The sequence below is a fragment of the Chaetodon trifascialis genome, chromosome 22 (genome assembly GCF_039877785.1).
Source record: "Chaetodon trifascialis isolate fChaTrf1 chromosome 22, fChaTrf1.hap1, whole genome shotgun sequence".
In the NCBI taxonomy this organism is placed as follows: domain Eukaryota; kingdom Metazoa; phylum Chordata; class Actinopteri; order Chaetodontiformes; family Chaetodontidae; genus Chaetodon; species Chaetodon trifascialis.
In genome coordinates, this window is record NC_092077.1 from 4,430,005 (window position 1) to 4,452,555 (window position 22,551).

At 42.3% G+C, this 22,551-nt stretch overlaps 1 protein-coding gene across 2 annotated transcripts in view; it reads right to left on the reverse strand.

Moving 5' to 3' along the window:
• The window catches only part of slc41a2b (solute carrier family 41 member 2b), a 34,759-nt gene that overhangs the window by 8,687 nt on the left and 3,521 nt on the right, over positions 1 to 22,551 (reverse strand). For both annotated transcript variants that reach the window (XM_070991943.1, XM_070991944.1), the window contains exons 4-10: positions 20,174 to 20,245; positions 19,410 to 19,554; positions 19,053 to 19,199; positions 12,208 to 12,355; positions 11,501 to 11,580; positions 5,595 to 5,726; positions 4,966 to 5,114 (exon numbers count right to left, since the gene is read on the reverse strand). In XM_070991943.1, the coding sequence (XP_070848044.1) occupies positions 4,966 to 5,114; positions 5,595 to 5,726; positions 11,501 to 11,580; positions 12,208 to 12,355; positions 19,053 to 19,199; positions 19,410 to 19,554; positions 20,174 to 20,245 (873 nt within the window). The remainder of the gene's footprint in view (positions 1 to 4,965; positions 5,115 to 5,594; positions 5,727 to 11,500; positions 11,581 to 12,207; positions 12,356 to 19,052; positions 19,200 to 19,409; positions 19,555 to 20,173; positions 20,246 to 22,551) is intronic.

Consider the following 22,551-nt stretch of genomic DNA (forward strand, 5'->3'; position numbering starts at 1 on the left):
CCAGCTACAATGGGCGAGAGGCGGGGTACACCCTGAACCGGTCGCCAGCCGATTGCAGGGCCACATGCAAGGACAAACAACCATTCACACTCACACTCACACCTACGGACAATTTAGAGTCATCAATTAACCTAATGAGCATGTTTTTGGTCTGTGGGAGGAAGCCGGAGTACCCGGAGAGAACCCACGCATGCACGGGAAGAACATGCAAGCTTCACACAGAAAGGCCCCGCCTGACCCGGGGATCGAACCGGCAACCTTCGTGCTGTGAGGCACGCGCACTACCTGCTGCGCCACCGTGCAGCCCTATATAAAATATGTGTTTTATAAATAAAAGGAGAAAAGATCAGAGGAATTGGCATTCATTTCATGTGTGTATACATAAAATTTTAAGTAAAAATACTATATTGGGATATATATCGTTATCAGGATATAAAATTACCTATATCAGGATAGAATTTTTTGTCCATATCGCACAGCACTAATTCAGTGCATAAAACCAGCCTAATACAGGATCAAGCAGCAGAAGAGCTCCAAAACTGGACCGTAGAAAATTGGAAAAACATTTCCTGGTCTGACCAATCTTGATATTGTTGTTGACTGCTTTGTACTAGCAGTTCAGGCTTTTGCTGCTGCTGCTGCTGGTGTAATGGTGCAGAGAATATTTTCTTGGCACACATTATGCTTTTTAATATCAACTGAGCTTGGTTTGAATGCCACAGCCTACCTGGGTATTGTCGCTGACCATAGTCTGTACATCTTCTAATAGCTACTTCATTGTGTTTGCATCAAAAATGGGCTCGCTGCCTAAAGGCATCTTAAGAATGACATCGTTTGTGGATAATTTCCTTTTAAACTGTACTGCTTACTCGCTTTGTGGGGCTTTCAGTTGAATGCAGTTCATATACAACTGTTAGAAATGGGACTCCAGATCTTTCTAATAGACAATATTAGTGCCTCTTTGTTAGATTATGTCTTTGTGAGCCTTATTATTGATCCAAGCTAAGCGGTTTGAGTAACAAAAGCTTAGCTGACAGATAAAGGATCTTAAATGTGCAGCAATCTTGATCTGTCAAGTTGACCTTGATGACACCTGATACCCAGCCTTGATTGAAATAATGAGGTTTGGCTACAGAGCAAGAAATGTTCCGTGTTTTTAAAGAGCACTGAATATAACTATTATTGGTTTGTATTTGACCATGTGCTGACCCTCTGACTTTTGGCCTTATTATTATTAAATGCCCTGGTGTCATGATTCTCATAAATGCTAGATAACCATGGCCATGCATATTCATCACTGGTAAACTTTATGCAGCCTTTCCGGAGTTTCTTGACTCCCAAACGGCCAAACTAATGTTCACTCAAGTCTTCTTTGACCCCTCTGTGGCTTGTTGTACTAGCTTATTTTGCATTGCCTCATTCTTTGTCTGAATATACAGTAGCCTCACAGAGCATTGTTAAATCATGTTGTCTTGTGTATTGTTCAAGTTCTGTTTTCATGTTTTTCCTCTCGTTTGGTATTGCCCTTGGTTATTTATTCACTGTGGACAAAACCATCGACCACTGTATACCAAAATATGCAGAAGTCTGGCCAATTCAACTCCATTCTTCTTTTTTTCCAATCAGTAACTGTGCCATGAGGCTTGTAGAGATATCACAATGAGTTGAGCTATTCTGCAGAAATGTTTCAATTTCTCCCCTAATTTTCTATGGCTTTCACTTTAAATAGAACATTATCAAACCACAGCGTATGCAATTTCTGCTTATCGCTGCTATTAAAGAAACAGGCTGTTACAGTGCTTTTTGCTTTGACTGAAGGACATTATCAAATTCCACCATGTTACCGCCATCTCTGCCAAACTGTGTCCAGCCCCATATTGGAAAAATAAAACTATGTTGTAAGGTCTGTATATATTGAATCTCAAATGTATATAAGTCCACGTTAAGAGCCTGGTAACTGGATACTTGAAATGTAGGTCATGTGAGAATTAAAGATTCATTTCTTTACTTAGGGTTACATTCAATAAAATCTATCTGCATGGAGAAAGTGATTTCAGTTTTCAGATATGCAGTGATACACCACATTGGGGTCTTTTGAGGGCACTGCCTAAGGCTATTGACATCCATAACTAATGCTCATTCTACCTCATTCAAGCGTCTAAACTGAGCTCCCTTTGATTTCTCTCTGACCCAAGTTTGAAACAATCTATTCCAAACATGGATAGAGAAAACATTTACATGAACGTTCCTCGTGAGATCAGGGATTGAACATTCCTGTAGAGGCAGGCCATGCTGCACCCTCACATGATCACACTTCAAATGTCAAGCTTATGTGTTCATCTGAGCCAGATGATGAAAGAGGCTGAATTTTTATTACTGTCATTAATGCCTGGGTTGAAGTATAGATGGAGAGGTTCACTGAAGGTGCAGCCACTGCACAAGTATATACCCCACTCATAATCCTCACCAACACATTTGTTTTGAGATTGGTGAGACATCAGTAAGAGCTTTGCACTCATGCCCACTGCTGAGCTCTATAGTGCAATGCTGTAGCTGTGCAGTTTTCTACATTCTGCTTCCTGGTGACTAGTCTGTGACCCCGTTGAACCCTGTCAGTCATCCCTTTTGCATTGATGTATTTTACAGGTTTAGGATTTGTCAAGACTGAAAAAAGTGCGTGCAGCTCTTCGCCTGACCAGATCAAATGTTAAGACGTGTGGAACATACTGAACATATGGAGAGACTTCAGTTGATTTCTGTATCTATATGTCTGGGGCTGTGGGATGAATGTGAATCACAGATTGATGGGGGTATAGAGGGGTTTAGAGTAGTGGTCCTCAACTGGTGGGTTGCAACCCAATTTTGTGTCGCGGGCCTTTGCCTGGGCAAAAAAAGTTAAGAAAAAATCTTGTGCTTTTATTTTGAAGGGGATTTTTATGCTTTTCCCTCGATTTGGGTCACTGCTTGTCATTAAGGGGTGATGGTGGGTCCTGAAGCCAGATCAGTCGAGAACCACTAGTTTAGAGGACAGAATCACTGAAAAAAGCAACTATCTGATGCAATGACCAATGACATGATAATAATCTATTAACTCGAAAAAGGATATTTGCTGTTACATTAGTCTTTCTGTAAAAATGCAAGTTGATATTATGTACAGATATGTGTCTGTCTGAAAAGTTTTGCAATTTATGTGGAAAAAAAGAAAAACACTGAAACACATGAATTCTGTATTGTGTAGGAGTTTCTTTTTTTTTTTTAAATACATTAATACAGAATCTGGCATTTATCCATGTTGCAGTATTAAAAATGAACCCTCGGACTGAATGTGCCATTAAGAAAACTTCCAATTAGTATTGAACTTCCATATTATGTGCTGCATTCAGTCTAATAATTAGTGTCTGCTATTCTGTCAGAGTCTGTGCAAATGCCTGATGACAAAGTAGATGAAATTCTATAAGCAATTTCTGTGGCACGCTTCAATAAGCAATCATTCCATTATAACCTTGTTGCTATGACACCACGCAGAAACTGTCATTCAAAACAGAACACAGGCAATTTCCCCAAGATGTTCCACAGACAGATCAGCACAGACAACAAAGAAGGTCACAAATGATTCTGACACAGACAAAAGGTCTGCCTTTTAGCCAGACGTAGCTTGTACACCCTGTTGAACATTAAAAAAAGTAATAGTTTTTTTAACCCAATAAATAAACTGCTCTTTCTTTTATGGCTGTAAATATTAAGATATGAAGGAGGCTGGAGCCAAACTCTTTCTACACATGCAACTCCATGGGTGTGTTTGTGCCATTTGATATTCTATCTGGGACTGAAGCACCCTTAAAGCAGCTCTACTGGCTACAGACTTAATTGATTTGGAAAGTCTCCAACTGCTCAGTGGCCAGGATTACATCCTAATGTTCCATGTCTGCATTAAAGATTTAAGGCAACCTCAAAAATCCTTCAAGCAAAACAAACGCCAATGCGTACTCCAAACCACGCCAACTACATTCTTAAAATTCAAGACTTTAAGACAGATCACGGTTCACCTGAAAAAGTTAAAGCAGTCATTCATAATTCAGGATGTTTCTTCATAATTATCTCAACTGCTGCCAGAACAAACACATACAGACGTGAGATTCCTTCAGGCATCGTCTGAAAGCCCAACGCTCCAGGAACTCACAGGATACACACACCTGCCTCCTCCTTTTCTACGAGTGTTCAGAGGGAAACACGTGCACGGATTAGACTTTCACAGAAACATGTTCCTATGTATCTGCACGAGCTCGTCTGAGCTTTTTTTCTGATTTAGATCTTAGCATTTAATCGTGCATGAATTGCGAATATTCAACATGTGCTCATGTTCTTTAATGTTGTGTAAGCAAAGCCGCATTGTTTGTAACTGATGCAGGGTTTTTTCGGCCACTTGGGGCAATGCAAGCTGAAAACACCAAATTTATGTTTGGGTCCACTTACTTAAGTAAATGCAATATTTCTGTTCTTTTTTCTGTTTGGCCTCCACCACGACAGCAGTGAGTCTGAACCAAAGAAATAAGCTGGGGGAAACCAAAACAACAAGCTCAAAGACATGAAAAAGCTCTGCAGAACTGAGAGGAACTGCAGAGTCGGGTGATAATTCTGTGGGTTCATCACTGTGAATGACCTTTCTCACGTTACACATACTAAGTTAATCCATAGTTAATATAAAGATGAGGATTAGTACAGCTTTAAACAAAGTACAGGGGTCTGCATTTTTCCTACTGTCGGAGTGAAAATCATCTTGAAAATGAAACCTTCCTTCAAGCAGCATTAATGTCTGCTATATTAAGACTGGATGGTGAAAATGGCCCTTGAGCTTGAATACTTTTATGTGGAGTGATGAGCAATGAATGTAAAATAGACCATCTTAGAATTCTAAAGCTCCTTCAACATTAATGCACACCAGCGTTAAAGTCATCAGGCGCTCACCTGCAGCATGGCAGCAGCCAGGTAGACCGACATAAAGATGGGCGTCAGGGTGGTGTGTCCGCTCTTCATCAGATGGATCGTGTAGAGGAAGATCAGGTGACCGGGGATCACCAAAAGGAGGAGCACCTGAGCAGAGCGATGATTGGCTCCTGAGAAAGGACGGAGGAGAAGGAAGGTTAAGGGTTAATGGAATGGGAGGGAATCATTTCTTTACATTACGCTGGTGACAAATTGTGCTGTTTGAATCAGCCCACCTGCTGTCCCCAGGATTCCCAGTCCTGCTGGTTTTTATTCTAGACTTCTAACAGGGAATTAATTTACACATGGGACAGCAGGAGGTGGCAGTTAACTGCCTAGTAGGGCAGAGAAGCAGCAGGACTGCAGCTCACCAGGCACAGAGCTGAAACCCACAGCTTCAAACGGTGGACTTGGTACACAGGTTAAAGCATGATTAGAATCCCGACAGCATTTTGACTGACCATCATGTCCAAATCTTCTAGACATGTGTATTTACATGAAAGCCAATAAAAATGTGTCAGGGTGAGGGCAGCATGGCATTAAGTGCTTCACAGCTATGCTGGAGTTGGACAGTAATGCCTGGCCAATATGCTTGCTTGCACAGTTCTGACCTGTGCCACAGAATGTACGGCAGGGGTAGTAGCAGCCCTTGGCCTCGTCGGGAACCTCCCCAGGAGCACAGTGGAAATGCAGGTGGGTGGAGATCCTGCTTGACTGAATGGCCACCAGGTTGCCTCCGATTCCTGGACAAGACAGAAGAGCTCATGGTTCATGACTGGAGCAGAACATTCAATGTGGGGTCAACTTCATGAAGAGATGGGCAGAAAAATATGGTTATTTATGATTACTTTTCCAGTCAGAGTTGTGAAAGGCCATCGGCTGAAACTGCATCTGTGAGGCGTATATCGATATTTAGGTTAGTTCATACCCACCAGCATAAGGGCAGAAAAGTTGGAGTACTGATAAAAGCTTTGTTTCTACTTAAACAAAAAGGATGTCACTCTTTAACAAAAAGGAGGGATTTTAGAATATTTAGAATTTATTTGGAACAACAATCTGAGCCTGTCAGTGGCAACAACAAGCAAGAATCACACTGCAGCTTGTCTTGCTGCCACCGCCTGCAGCTTCTCACTGGACTAATTTCAAAATATGTTATCCCCATTAGTCACTTAGACATAACACAATCTGACAAGAAATTCTCCCATTTCTCCAGGACACTGAAAACTTCCCGGACACGACTGACTGGGAGATGCAGTCCAGTGTGCACCCCAGCTCAAAGTTAACTGGTTAGCTACCAGTTAAAGGCTGTCAGGCTATCAAAAAGCAACATCAACTCAAAGTGGCGTCTCTGTGGTCACCACAGCCTGTCGTTACATTTTTGGAGGGCATAAGTCAGCTACAGAACAGCTACAGCAGCTTTGTGTGAGGGCTCCACATTTACCTCAACAGACAACTATAAATGTAGCTTCAGGGCTTGCAATATAATTACCGTGGTGGAAAGAAAAGAAAAAAATCAAATCTGTTTAAACAAACTACGATTTCCTCTCATCTTTGCGTGCAGTTCTATTTTCTTCATGTAAGATTTTAATTAACATCAAGCAGATGAAGAGTCAGGAGAATGTGGGCCGCCATCTGTACTGACAAAACAGAGGACCACTTTACAGTCACATGCTGCAGCTATCACACCTCCCCTTTAGCAAGCAACACACAAACTAACTTCCCGCATCTTTCATCCTTGTCGCCACAGTCTGGTGAATAAGCCCCACAGGAGAGCTCGCATACATACAGATATCAACAACAAAACTAGCTGACAGGTGGGCACAGAGTGGCTAGGAAGCGGAGAAAAAAGCTTTGCTAAGTGTGCCTTTAGTCTGTAAAAAAACTGTAGGACTGAGAAGAGAGATGTTTCTTTCTTCCCCATCATAAAAAATGTATCACTCAAGCGCATGCAGTGCTGCAGGTAAACACATCTTCTATATGTAGTTAGCTTTCAGTCACTGAAGTGGTCGTGTACTGCAAACCATACACAAAGAACAAGATGTGTTTGTGTGTGTGTGTCCAACCAGGCCTGTTATTGTGATGAGTATATTAAATTAGACACTGCCAACACCTCAGGGTGATGTCCACTTAATTCAATCTTTTGTGGTTTTTTGTCTGCCTGGTAACATTTTATTGGAGCGTTACCAGTGCTCCTACTGGGCCCGTAAAGAGAAATAACTTCACAATGAGTATTCACACTCACTCTGTCCCCATCTGTCCCCGTCTGATCACTTCACACTCCTGCCCTCACAGTCTGAATATGCCAGTGCTCTGGTGTTGGTCTTTAAAAGAACAGTTCAATACACTTGTTTGAGATTTACATCAACCTCACGACTTTGTTAAAAGTGCAGCTGGAGTTAGGAAACAGTTAGCCTAGCTTAGCATAAAGTCTGAAGGCAGCTACCCTGGCTCTGTCAAAGGTGGAGGTTCATGGGTCATAGTGCACATTACTGGAAGTTGACATTAATCTTGGAGGGTTTGGGCAGCATCAATTTCCTGAATTTGTGCTATTCTGTGCTACGAATCCCATTTAAATTCACATTTGATTCCTTGTCTTACTTTTCTATTTTGGAGGATGTAGTTTTGTGGTGCTACTGAACTGTATTGCATTATATTGAGAGGTGTGTCTGTTATTTAGCCTACCCTCACTGATATAAATGGGGTGGACAAAATAACAGAAATACCTGTAAGTATAACCCAATTCAGTTCAACTGCACCACAAACTACATACATAAAATGTAATTTAATTCAATGCAATGTAAAATCAGCATTTTACAATTGGAAGACGAGTGAAATGCTTTTCCAAAGATATACTACTACTAGTTCTTATTTTCCATATTTAGCTAAGTTTATTTTATTTAACTCATATTTCTTCTGTTTTCTACCATCTGTCAAGTATTCCCAGGCATGACTGACTCCTGCTGATGGCGTGCATTACGATTTTGGGACAACAGTACACATTAATGGCTCATTAAAGAAATGAATCATTTTAGCATGCAACTTGGCATTTCAAATATATTCTATGCTCCCTGCATTGTTGTCAAGTCATGGTTAAAATTGGAATAATTGCTCACTGATTTTGACTTTCTGGCTTTCTGTCCTTAGGATGTTTGGGATGGGTAGGGGGTAAGAGGGTGGAGGGTGTTCTTAACACCTCAGCAGGGGGCAGAGGTGGAGTGAAGCAGGTCTGGGGGCGATCTGGCTTATTCAGGTCACTGGGTCTGACAGGAGGAATGGGGATGAAGAGGATGAGGAGGTCTGGGCTGCAGCGAGGCTACGTGGGGGAACTGCAGGGGGTCTGCGCTCCTTTCAGCTGGGCCACTGTGCCCGGAGGGGCGAGACACAGGAAGTGTCTGCCCGGCGCCCACCCATCTCATCTCTGCTCCTCTCCTCCAGGTACAATTTCATTTTGCTTATTCGAATGGCTCTCCCACCAGAATGTGACATGAAAACACAAACAGATAACACATAATGAAGAAAAAAGATGGATAGAGGAGGGGAAAAAAACGACTTACTGCTGGAAGAGAGATGTCATAAAGCCGACAGACACCTTATCTTAAAACAAACAACAGAAGGACTGCGAACAGGCAAATATGCCAAGATGGCAAGCAAAGATTAAAGACTGCTCGCTGGTAAAATGCTGCAGAACAAGATGGGTAACATAATTTGATATCTACAGGTTCAGAAAACCACATCAATGCCTTTTTAAGACCTTTCTAATGACCTGAAACTGAATTTAAAATCAAAATGAGGGGAAAAACACCGGCCCATTTGTGATGCGATATTCTCTTGCTAATGAAATGGGTACAAGTACATCGAGAAATGAACTGGCCACTCCCGCAATACCTGAATAGCTTTTAAGCAATTTAATATTATTCTAATTCACGCAGCCACAGGTACCTTCTACTGCAGGAGAAATTGTATAAAATAGGCCTAACGTATTGAAATGAAATAATGGAGGTCAGTGTGGTAAAAAGGAGGCGTTCTCCCTCTATCTGTCTTTTCTTATCACACTCTTCACATCTCCTTCTCCACTCCATTCTAATCAAACACCCACACACCATCCTCTCACAGTTTCTCTTCTGTCTGCCCTTTGTTCAGTTGTATTTTTTATTAGAACAGGAACCACGGTACATTTTAATCAGCTGAAAGACACGAGCAGATCGCCTCACTGTTTCCTCACCCATGAATAAAATGTTGTAAATCGGAGATGGTTAAAAAGTTTGCTGAGACCTGGATTTTTCCGACACTGCACATACAAAATAAAACATCACCGGCGTCACAGACGGACACACGCTTGATTTCCCAGCTGTTTGTGCCTGGGGTACGTCTCGGCGGAAAACCAATTAGAGTCAGAATCGTACTCCATCTCGTTAAATGTGTCTCATTAATGACATTTAAATTAAAAGCTTATCTCTTGTTGTGTAGGTGCCAAGCCCCGAGCAACCGTGGCTGAGCCAGTTAGCAGTGGGAGATGGCGAGGGGAAGCGAGGGGAAATGGAAGAGGACCAGTTTTGTGAAGTGGAGACAGACGAACTGAAGCCAACCGCCTCAACCGGTCTCATTGAATAACTTATTTATGATGATGAACATTTGGAGTTTTTATTTAGCAACCTTCATTTATCCAGGGAATGCTGACTGTGCACACTCTCTTCTTCTACTTTCACATTCACACCTGCAAGCTGGGCAGCACAAGACAAATAGACTCTCTGGCATGCTATCCATCTTGTGTATAAACACTTTGTCTGTATCTCAGCTCAAAGGGTCAAAGACTGCATTAATTGCTGAGAGGGACAAATGAGACAAACAACAACAGAGTTTCTTTGTACCCAGACTTGCAAGTTAAACAGCTCGTTGCTGTCTGCTGGGTGAAATAAACCTGCAGCACATTGCTGTTGCCTATGAAGAGCCTCATTAAGAAAAAGTTTTACTTCTTACAACAAATCTATACAGACACAGATTGGAGTCAGCATACACATGCATATCTGACTCATGTTCAAGTGCATCTAAATATTTACTAATAACCCATAAGTCTTAAGTCCATGAAAAAGCAGAAGACACCAGTGTATTCAGAACACTTAGACGCAGGGACAACCCAAGATATTTGCAGATTTGTTCATAAATCTAACCAGAACTCCATCACAAGAGGACACTCTTCTCCTCTGACAGCACAGACAGACCATTAGACCGGAGCGCAATGCAGCCGTAACACACAATGTGGTTTCAGTAAGTGGCGAAAGTCATTCTGGAAAATGCATGATGTCACCAGCTAAGTTCTTTTATTACGAGTAGATGTAGACGAGGGTCAGTAGGTTGTGGAAAAGTGGCAATAAACATCCCAGACTATATAATATGATAAAACAGTGTTGCACTATCCAAAAATGCATTTTGTCTTATGGGCGTCTTATGAGGCAGCTGAGGGACAGGCAAGTGCCTCTGCTTCAGTGCTGCTCATTTCCCTCCTCCACACTTTAACAGCTGGGCTAGAGATCTGCTGGGGATCCATCAGATCAGAGCCAGGCATAGTTTAGCTAAAAGGACCTCAGACTGGTACACTTGTGTTTCCTAACACATCATTTAACACATCAGATTAAGCTCTCTTTATACAGGTTAAATACTGTACACACATGGATGTCTTAAGTGAGCAAAGCTAAATCACATCAGCATGCTAATGTGCTCACAGTGACACTGCCAACCTGTTGACAGGTATTTGACAATCTACACTTGATGATGGTGTTAGAGAAAAGGTCAGGGGATGAGAGTTTTTACTATTCGTCCTAGGTGGGGGGGTGGGTGGGGGGGGGGTGTCTGTGCCGAATTTCGTGGAAATGTGGCCAAGTGGTTGACCAATAGACTGACAAACATTTACATTCCAATAGTCAGAGCCCTAGTGCCGATAGAATGGTTAAAAACATTGAACTATAACAATTAGTTGCAAATCATTTCAAATTGAGTTGAAATTAGAAAGAGTAATCGACATAGACCCTAATGCTTTCTGTTCCAAGGGGAGGCACGTTGTAATCAAACATTATGAGAACATAGGCCATACTGTACTGTGGCTATGGTACATGCATGAAACAGCATGAAAGAAGCAGATTTGTAAATGAAGGTCACTGACCTTGAGATCTTCATCCAACTTATACACGTTTAACCACAACCTTATGTGACTGGTGGGTGGCTTATTGTACATCACTGAACACAGTGAGAATCACACCGACTCTTAAGAGCTGTGTCCTGCACTTTCACCGGGGATTACAGCAATCTAATTGCACAAGCTTTGGGTTTTATTTATATGTGTACATGTCTTTTCTAAATCCCCCGGGATTTAGGAAGCTATTGTATGAAAACCTTCAGTGCACTCTTAAACCAGATTCTTCCTGTCTGTTTATGCCTCTGGAGCAAGCCATTGCAAATCAAACAGTGACACCCTGAAGCCGTTCAGAGTGAAGGAAGAAGAGGTGCAAATGCTGTGACTCACCGTTTATAACCGGGGTGTACACCACAATGCCAGCCAGATTTGGGTCAGACACTGTTTTGTCCAGGATGAGCCCTCCAATGCTGCAGAGCACAACATAAAAAGATCATTAACTGGTGTCACTGTGTGTGTGTGTGTGTGTGTGTGTGTGTGTGTGTGTGTGTGTGTGTGTGTGTGTGTGTGTGTGTGTGTGTGTGTGTGTGTGCACGACGGAGATAGAGAGACAAAAAGGGGCATGGAAAGAGAAAGAGAGAGCATTGTCTTCATCTAAATGTTGTCCACAGTGAATTTGTGTGCTGCTCTACAAAAGCCACAAAAAATGCACCATCGGCTGCACTGAATGGGGAAGATTAAGAGAGAGTGGAGCACAGTACAAGGGGAAGAATGAAAGATCTTTCAGTAGTTTTAGAGCCAATATTTGTATTTCCTTACTTCTCGATAAAAGCCTGAGAAGTGCTGGATCACCTGCACTGAGTGTCGAGAAGAGGGCGTAAGAAAGAGTGAGAGCGAGCGAGACAATCAATCCTTTCCTCCTGGCTGTATTAGCAAGGCTGCCAGGCTCAAGGGGACTGGAGGGTGTATGTGCTTGGGTGCTGCAATTTGTTTAGGGGATGAGTCATCAAGCAAACCAGACACTGGGAGTCGCAGACACAGAATAGCTGTTCTTTCCCCTTTGAAGACTAAACACACACGCATACACAAACACACACCTGCTGATGACCATGGCAGTGATGACTGGCTCCCATCCGGAGTAAAGCAGGGTGCGGCTGGCTGGGTGCTTGGAGGAGATGACGATCCACAGAGGAGTCAGACACATGAAGAAGGCGCAAACCAGTGATGACACGTATGAGTAGGAATCTGGGGAAAAGGAAGAGACGCATTCATTTTCACTCTTTGGGTCACGGCGGTCTGGAGCCTATCCCAGCACGCACAAGTCCAATGCTAAGGAAACCACTTGGGTACTGTTGCAATGTCTCGCTATCAGTGTCAATATGATATCAGTAACGTAGTTTGAGCAATACAAACATGTTTTCTCCATTTTGTCTAATGCATCAATGCTAAATGCTGACCACACTGATTTAACATGCTAAACGTGAGCTGACCTCATGTTTCTCAAACTCTTTGTGTACACACAAGTATCTCTAAAGTGCAGTGCACATGGTAATTTGATTAGATACATTTATTTGGGAATGTTCACCTGTTAAATAATTTCAACTGAAATAATAGAAGGACTTCAAACTAATTTTTTAACAATCTACACCTCTCACATAATTATATTTTGCCCACTAAACAAGAATAACGCAGGATCTGCATTAAGGCCATTTCAGGTGATGTGGAGCTTTTGTGTTGAATTTTCACCACAGAAATTTCAATTAGTCAACTTGCAGCAATCAAACTGACGCAATGTGGATTTACAGCTCCGTAGGGGCCCTGAAGCTGCTGCACACTTTGCCCTGCTGCTAATCCAACCTTGGCTGTGGATACATTTTGTCAATGCAAGCAGAATGAAATGTGGCTTTTCTTGCACATGGTGAGAAAGCTCATTCATGAAACATGATGTCATCCATAGAAAGGGCTCCAACCCACCCTTCTATTCACTGAGGAGTTCTCTCCATTCCTCAGTCAAAGTTGCTCTCTGTAGCTATGTAAATAGATTGAAAGAGGAAATTCTCAACTGGGAACTTTCAGCAGCATTTAGAAGGACTCCTGCTGGTAAAGTAAGTTTTTTTGTGAATATGGCTCAATATCTCCCGACTGAAGCCAGAAGCATGCTTCTCCAGGCCACAAGTGGGCAATCAAGCAGGGAGGGGGTTGAATCAATCAATCAGATTGCATGATGTGAAGGTCCACAGAGGATAGTGTTGAGAATTCGGTTAACCATAACATCCTTCTCTGCGTAGGTTCACAGAGACTTTTATGTGTAACTTCATAGAAGCATAATTCCAGTTAAGGACTTAGAAGTGTCAGTCAGCTGTCACGACTGTTTAAACGATTGGCTTCTAAACAACACTAAGAGTCTACTTGCATGCTCACAATGAAAACATTAGCATGCTGATGTTTAGCAGGTATAATGTTGCATGTTCTCCATCTTAAATCTGATGATGGCGCGAGATGAAAAGTCACAAAAGTAACTGGAGCAATGAACATCTGTACAAACATTTTGTGGAAATCCACGAAAAAGCGTCTGGGATATTTCAATCAAAACCACACATGTCAGCCTCATGGTGGTGCTAGATGAGGAAGGAAACCATCAATGTCTGTAACAAATTCCATGGAAATCCATCAAGACATGCTTAAATTTGGACTAAAGTGGTGGACCGACTGACCGGCACTGACACCCCGAGGGCCCCTGTAGTATAGTTACAGGTGCTTCAAAGGTGCTTCACTTTTTGTTCCATTTCCTGAACCTGAGGTTCACCAAATGAACAAAAGCATTCATTCACAGACATCATGCATCATGCAACAAACATTCCCCAAAACATTTGCTCAACCAGCATTTACAGAAGATGCTGCCAATTGGCCTTTTCTGACAAATTTCTCCCTCACTGCTTTCCTTAGCATTAAGATGTTTTCAAATGAGGTTAAACAAAAGCAATTAGGAAAGGAAAACGATATCCCATTTAACTCAACAGCGTCAGTCTCCAATCCATCCGAGCTGCATATGTTGTACTTGTGAGAGGAAAGTGGAGCCCCACGAGGGGCAAGGTTTTTCTCGCTTTCTCTCTACAAATACACCTCTTCGCTCACACTACAATATAGTACAAACACAGCTATTTTGAAAGAGTAATTATGGAAAAGCACCTGCTTAGAGCCACCACCAGATGTTTCCAGCAGGATTCTGTTCCAAGCACTAAATAACTGTCATTAGGAAACAGTGCCAGATTTATTATCTCCACAGTCTTGTAGGTAGAGAACAGAAAGGGCCCACTGTTCAGTTCAGGGTATAATAGGCTCTAGCAGACCTTCAGTCTTAAAATATAAAGCTGAGGCAGATATACTGTGGCACACATATGAGAGGGGAGCCTTGTCCTACGTCAACCCGACTGCCTACCCAAATTGCAGACATTGACAGGGAATCTGACACTGAATGCACAGAGTAAACTGCCCATCAGCCATGCTTTAATTAAGGTCTTCTACAGGTTAAACTGTTTACATGAACCTCTGACACTCCGCCATCGAGTATCGCTGTTGCCGTGAATAAACCTGTGAACAAACAATTGATATTCCTGTCCATCTCTGGTGGAATACATTTTGCTAAAACGCTCTGCCAGGAAAAAGAACGGCACGGCTGCCAGCCATCTCCTTTAGTTGAGAGATGGCAAGATGCTTCTAATGCAGGGGAAGAAATCATGGTCCCAACAGTGACGATAGGTACTGCTAGCTTACATGGTTTATGATGGCAGAAGTGCACCCAAGACCCAGCATGAGTTCGCAAATGCAACAACTACAAGTGAAAGTAAAATGGTTCATCTGCCAAGGAATCCTGTTCAGTATTGTTTAACCATACATCTGAAAGAGGATTAAATAAAGAAAGACCAGGTTACTTGATGGGGTAGGGGCAGAAAGTTACACTTGCAATCTTCTGCGATGCAGTGGTAACAAATATACTGTATATCATCCATTTCATACAGAAATAGAGTTTTTTCAGGCCTCCAGGAGTCCTATTCATTTTTCTACACAGATGATATTAGATGACTGAGTCTGGAGCACTTGAAGGACATAAAACCTTACTGGAGCAGCACAAAAGATGAGCAACTGAGTGAGAAAATATCTGGTTCTTTGATACAAAGTCAAAGGCAAGCACCTGTGTCAACAGAGGTATATGATAAAGACATCAACACTTGGTAAGACATCAAATCACTATGTTTATAGCTTGTTCTTAAGCTTAAGCTCTCTTACTTAATTTCCCTGACGTGGAATCATAAAGTTTTATCTTTACCTCAATCTTTATCTTCTTCCGCTGCCCCCAAGTGGCCGAAAAAAAATCAATTAATGCAGCTTTAAAACTCTGTATGTGCCACTAATGGTGAGCAGATGTTAAAGAACAGCAGTGTAAATGACATCAGCTTCAGATTCAGATTCAGAGTCAGTTCTGAATTAATTCAGCGACTATGGCAAAATGTTTTGTTCAATGGCAGAGCTTTTTTAATTAGCTCCAACTCTGATTTATGCCTCTGGCTGCCTTCTTCTCCACAGCAATGCTCCTGGGTGTTGTAGCGCTCAGAGCCATCCGCCATGACAAGCTGATGGAAAAACCATGATTTCTCAGAAATGAATTGTTAAAACCGGTGGGCATAAAATACATCTGTAATATCATAAAATTGTCCTGGAGACTGTTTCTGTTGAGTAACACGGTGGGCACCATTTAAAAACTCTCATGGAAATTTCCAGTGAGAAAAAGCACCAGAAACCACTCCTACTTTGCAACTCTCTGTGGCATTTCTGTTGAAAATTGCTACTTCAAGTTGTCTGTGAAGTATATTAGCAGCACACATACTTTAATCCAGACTTTTAAACTGCTTCCTGGCCCTCTTTTAAGGCACAGCCTTCTGCCAGTTTATGGCTCCATGTAATGATATGTAGATAATGTGTTCGGTCTTTGTTATGGGCCATTTTTTAGAAATATGGCTACTTTTCTGCAGGTGTAAATGCAGCCAGTGTCTCAGTATTTGAGGCTAGACCCAGCCTGATTTATTCATCTATCTCAATACCAGCCATTTCATCCCATTTTGTCTACATCATCATTCAGTTCTCTGGTGGACTGCCCTGAAATGGCCCAGTGTTGCCACATCCACACCAACACACAAACTGTGTATGCACACAAGCTCTGGCCCCATTTCTTAGTGTTTGTGCTCCATCTCATGCTCTCATTATCCCTGCTTTTATCTATTGTTGAGCCCTCTCACTGAAGCTCTCTGCAACAATCCTGTTTGTTGAAAGCATTTTATAAATAAACTTGACTGGGCTCAACTTGGCTCCTGCAGCTACTATGTCTCGCCGGCATCTCATCTCTGCTCTGGCATGCTTCAAAATTAGAAGCGTTAAGTTCATCTGCATAGATAATCATGTGATTTAAATTCTGTTTAGTTGAGAGTTAACTGACCATTAGTTCCAATTTAGCAGGAAGGAGTCAGCGTGGCTGGGTTCAAGAACAACAGAGCCACTGTCCTGAGAGTGACACAGCCAGACAGCCTCGATGCACTGCCCTACCATGGAAATATGAAATCTGAAGTGTGTTTAATACATTTAGCTCACAGCGCTAAACTGTTCCTTTCATAGTGGTGAACATCTATGTCATACAATTAGACCTGACAGGGTTAGTTAGCATGAGCTGCTTTCCGAGAGGGAACAGCTTCCAGTGTACGCTGTATTAAGTAATACAAGGTGGTGCAACACAGGTCTGTGTGTGATATGAATTAAACATGAGGAATGTGTGGTGAGAGGAAAAGAGATGGTCTGTTCTGCAACTGGAGAGCAGCACCGTTATAGAGTGAGGCAGGAGGGACCTCTACTGGCTGACTGTGGGAAGTGTTTTCGATCAGACTCCATTATAAAACCACGTATGACTGTCAATGTGTTACTTGAGTTAATCAATTAATAACTGAAAACTAGGGCTAAATGATACATCACTTTAGCATTAACATCACATCATCACGTTTGCATGAATAATGGACAGGAAATTAAAATGAGATGAATCAATGGTGTTACACACTGAGGTCGCTTTAACACTTACAGTTCTGGCCCAGTTCCAAGTCACTGACTGTCTACAAACCACCAAGAGCTGTAAAAATGAAGTCATATGGACTGATGGGAAGCTCACTGATTGGACAGTTTGGGTCACTGTCATCCTGCATTTAGAGACCGTTTACAGACTGTAACTACACCTGATATGTCCAGAAATGGTGACCAACAGAAACATGATAACAAAGAAGCATTTGGTGCTGCAGTATGTGGGGACAGTCACTGCATGGTCACTATGTTTCACTTGTCTTACTCACTTATTTGGGAACTGCTAAGCTGCATGGGCTAGAATGACAACACAACACACTTGCATTGGAATGCATTTCATTATCTGATGTGTGAGGGAAAATTCACAAACATGTGCGGTGCCTGCCCCTCCCTCACTACCACCACTGAGATGGCCTTGACTAAGACCTTCAAGTTCCCATGGAACAGCTAGCAGAGTGTGATTTGCTTCTGCATATTTACTTAGCTGGGAGGTATTTGCGATGGATACTGGAACAATTTACACTTGTTAAAAGCACTGAATGTGTGTAAATAAAGGTATTAAGTTGTGTTTCGTCCAAGTTAGAAATTTGTGTTTTCATGGACTGACGGGACAGGTGTGTTACATCACTATCTTTAGCACAATGATGACTGAGCCTCTGGGCCACTGATGACAGTGTTGCAATAGTTATACATGTGCTGTACTTTCAAACTGTCGGAAAAAATGATGTATTAAATTACTGCTTACATAAACTGAACACTTCCTACTGATGCAGCTTCACATTAAAAGCATCGGACTGGCAAAACATGAGTGGACTTTTATTGTAGCAGACACGGGATATACTGTGTATGTCAATGAACTTTGCATATGTCATTATCGCTCATCAAAAATGCATCTACAAAAAAGACAACAGTCTTGAAATATGGAGACATAGAGTAACGGAAGAGGAAGGCAAAGCCACAGTGAGCTGTTCAATGAAGAACCGAAGGCGACAGGCTGCAAACCAACTTCTCAGAAATGTAACAAACTCCTTTCAGCTTCACTGTTTCCTGTTGTCCACAGACTCACCGTGTGCAGCACAAAATCATCCCAGATGCTCAGAGAATGACGGAAGAAGGTCAATTATTGCCTGACTTCTTGTTTAGTACAATAAGAGTTCGTTTTGCTGCCTGCAGTATCAAAGCGCACATGCTGTTACCACCAGTGACTACAGGTGTCACAAAATGAGCCAGGACTGACCTCTTTGAGACTGCCATTTTAATGTCATCTCACTAAAATCAGGGGTGTCACGCTGTGTCAGCCTTAACACTGACATACTTAGTAAGGGTTGGGTTTACTGTGTGAATCTGATGAAATGATGCAACTTAAAAACAGTCAAAGCCAAACCACAAGTCACAGAGACATTTCCTCTAAATCTCTCTGCTTTTGGTCGTCCTTCCCATGCAGCCATGTCCCAGCTGCATGTTTGTTCTCTTTTTTCTTCCTCTTAGCCTAAATGGTGAAACACTGAAGGAACTGTGCTCCCTCTGGTTTTGTGCTATGAATTTTTTTTCTGTGCTGAACACAGAATACAATCCTGAACAGAGACCAGCCAGGCTGTAACTCTTCAACAGTGACAGAAATTTCAAAATTACTGGTTGTGTCTCAATTCCACATTACACAATGAGAAATAATTAAGTATGTCAATTTCTTGTGTACTCTGCAAACAAACAGTATGCTATAAAGATTAGCATATGGTACATGGTGTGTACATTCAGAGTGTACTCTGGAACTGGGACACATGCTCAGACAGCAGCAGTCTTCTGAAGGTAGTAGCTGTTCACCTACCCAGGCACTTGTAGAGGCCTTGGCTTATCCAGGCCAGGATCGCCAAGGTTATGAGGTCACCAAAACTGGCGGCAATGGGTGTGGCTACGTTGTCTGGGTTGATGCCCGTCTTCTTCGAACCCACAATTACACCCACCATGATAATACCTGAACAGGACACAGGCAGGGTGGAGCACATTACCGGTGACTTCCAGGCATTCTTATACACATGGTGAAGAGGACAGAATTGACGCAGCTTCTCCACAGCGACAGTATTAACAGTTTATTTTAAACTGCGGTACTCAGCTGTGTGTGTGTGTGTGTGTGTGTGTGTGTGTGTGTGTGTGTGTGTGTGTGTGTGTGTGTGTGTGTGTTTACCCTGCAGCAGGGAGGCTATGAAGGCTGTGGCCACACTGCTGGAGCACAGCAGCACAGCGTGGCTCATCTGGAACTTCCCCTCTGGGATCCAACCAAGAACCACGGCAGCTACAGCAGCCAGGAAGCCCACCACAGTGGCCTGAACCTGGAAGTGAGAGGCAGGGGGCTTTACCTGCTGTGCTCTTTTACCGATTATAGAAAACACACACTACAATGTGATTATAGAAAACAGGCACGATGTGCTTATAGGATTAGTAAAAGGGTTGCTTTAGGGAAGTGATGTTCCATATAAATGTGATTGTGAAATACTGTAACTAACATCATGTGCAGGTAGATTTCTCTTTCCATTGCATAACACAGATGTCGTTGCGTAACATATCAGACAAACACAGTCAAAACGCTGCGTGCGCTGCATGTGTTACGGTGTGTTCTGTACTCAGTCCTATTACACAGATCAACAGAAGAGTCTGAGTTAATGCTCACCTTGGTCCAACTAATTACCAGCATTGGTAGAGGTAATGTGTATCAAGAACATCATATACCATGTAACATTCATTCAATTGTATACATATGATAGTATGTAGGTGAGGTTTTGTGCTTATTTATTTTTATTTAGTTTGTTTATTTGCTGCTTTGTTATAATATTTTAAATCAGTAAATGTGTCTCTGCGTCAAAGCCAATAAAAATACAAAAATTGTGGCTAAATTCAGACAAATGATTCAGTATTAATGAAAAGTGTGCGTGCGTGCGTGTGTGTGATTACCTGCTTCAGTGCCAGGTTGCCTATGATTAGATTCCACTTCTCTATGGGGGAATCCATCTTGCCCACATTGACCTGTGTTGAGAGGGAGGACAGAATAAAGACAAAGCAAGAGACACATTCTATGAATTTTCTAGGACTGCTTGTAACTATGCCAGAGCCCCTTCAGAGATGTCCTGATGTTCACATCCCCCCGTGAGTCAAGCTCCCAAAAACACTAGATCCTACACTTGCCATAATGCATAATGCATATAACCTGACATATTTCAAGCACCACAGCCCCAGTATGTAAAGCAAATTTGTCTCCAAGCCCAAAGCAGAGGTAACCCTGTGTGTACACAGGCTAAGCAGTATGACTATGTGGGAAATGTGGGCTCCAGTTTGACCAGTACTATGGCATAAAAGTCAAGATATCTCTTAATTAATCTATAAATACTGCATGCAACATTAGTTCAGTGTAAGAAGTCCTGCCACATGTTTCAGTCGGGCAGAACTCCCCACACTGTGAATGACTGCCTGTTTCACAGTGGAGCCTGAGGAGAACAACAGTAACACAAAGGCAAACAGTTTTTTGGGACACTGAGGAGTATCAGCTCACACTGAGCTCTGCTGTCCATGTTGACACAGCGCTGTGAATGTGGAGCCTGTATGTGGGGAGCTGGGGGCCGACAGGAAAGAGCCAAAAACTAAACAAAGAGACAATTCTGCTCTGTCACTTCTTCAGCTTCTTCTGCTTTACAATGTTTGAGTAGTGGAGCAAACAGAGGCCGACACTGAGGACTCTTTGACAGGTTCTGCTGAATAAGTGCTTCATGCACTTCTGTACAGGACTGTAAATACACAGGTTTGTGGAAAGCAGCTTTGAGGGAGATCACGTAGGGCTACTTGATTATGGCAGAAATCATAGTCAGCATTATTTTGGCCAATATTGAAATCACGTTTATTTAACACATTTACTTTGGAAACATCATGCATAAGACACCTTGTCTTTTTAATGATGAATTTCCTTGAACTTTAAACAGAATTCAACTGAAAACAAATAAATATTTTATATTAGGAATATAATAACAACAAGCACTTTTTATTTGGTAGATGTCAGAAAGAAATGTCAGAAAGGATTGCTGAAATGTGACTCTTTCATCCTTTTTGGCCCCTTCAAGCACCGGTACCATGACAGCACAGACAGGCATGTAAAAAGAGGTGGCTGGCTTGACCGCAGTGAGCTGAGCTGAACATGCCACAGCCTGGCTGAGAGTGGGTTTGGGCTATTAGGGAGGAGGGAAAACACACTGCTGTGCAGGAGGAAGGGGCGCTGGATTTACAGTATAACACCAGACAAACCAGAGTATCATTGTGAAATGGAATGCGACACAACTATCTTTTTATCTCGATTTTGTTGTTTTCATAATCGTTGGAAGCCAAATGGATGCACTTCACTAACAAGCAAACACGCTCCCTCCTCACTGCTCTTCCCTTTTTACAGCTATTGTTCTGAGATGTCGAAGTGGAGCAATAAATTTGCCATCTGACTGTTAAGCCGTCCTGGTTGCTGCAGCCTATCTCACCTCTCTCTACAGGAAATCACCCCTCACTCTGCTACATCAGCAAATTCCTCAACTAATTCCTAATCCGCAAAGCTCTTCCACCAAAATCCATTCAAGACGCTCCAAAATAATTCTGACTTGAAACGTCCCAAAGCAATTAGAACGTGAACTTAGAAGGAGATGGTGAGAGCAGAGGAAGCTGGACTGTTTGACCTGTTTCACCTGACTGAGTGGAAGATGTTCCAGCTGTAATTACAGACTGTGCAGAATGTCACAGAGATGAACAATAACAACTATACACAGAAGGAGGTTTAGCCTGTGGAGATGAGACACCCCCACAAAAAATGATGTCACTCCACACAAACAAACACACCCACACATCTAGACTACCACCCACAGCGGCTAAAAGGACATGTTGTGAGGCCGGCTGGAAACTTTAAGGAACTTTTCTAATGTTGGAACAAAATTAAAAAACTGAGAGGCTTTCTGTTGACAGGAAAGGAGGGTACAAAACTAAACAGCAGCTGAGTCACTGCAGCATAATGTTAGATTCCAGCCATCTAATTACAACTACAACAAGTGGTGTCAGAAAATTAAACATGTCGTGCAAAGAAAAAAAACTAGACGACCCTTCATCAGGACCTGTCGTCTGTGTAGCTCTTTCAAATCAGCTGGAGCCAGCTAAAAGCACATTCTGAGAGTATATGGGGCGTCAGATCTTCAGCCATGCGAGCTGTTTGCTACGTCACAATAAATGCCTGCCTGAACTTATGGTGACAAGAGCTAAATCCATCCCAACTGAGCACAAAAACTTTGATTACTTTGTTTACTCATGTT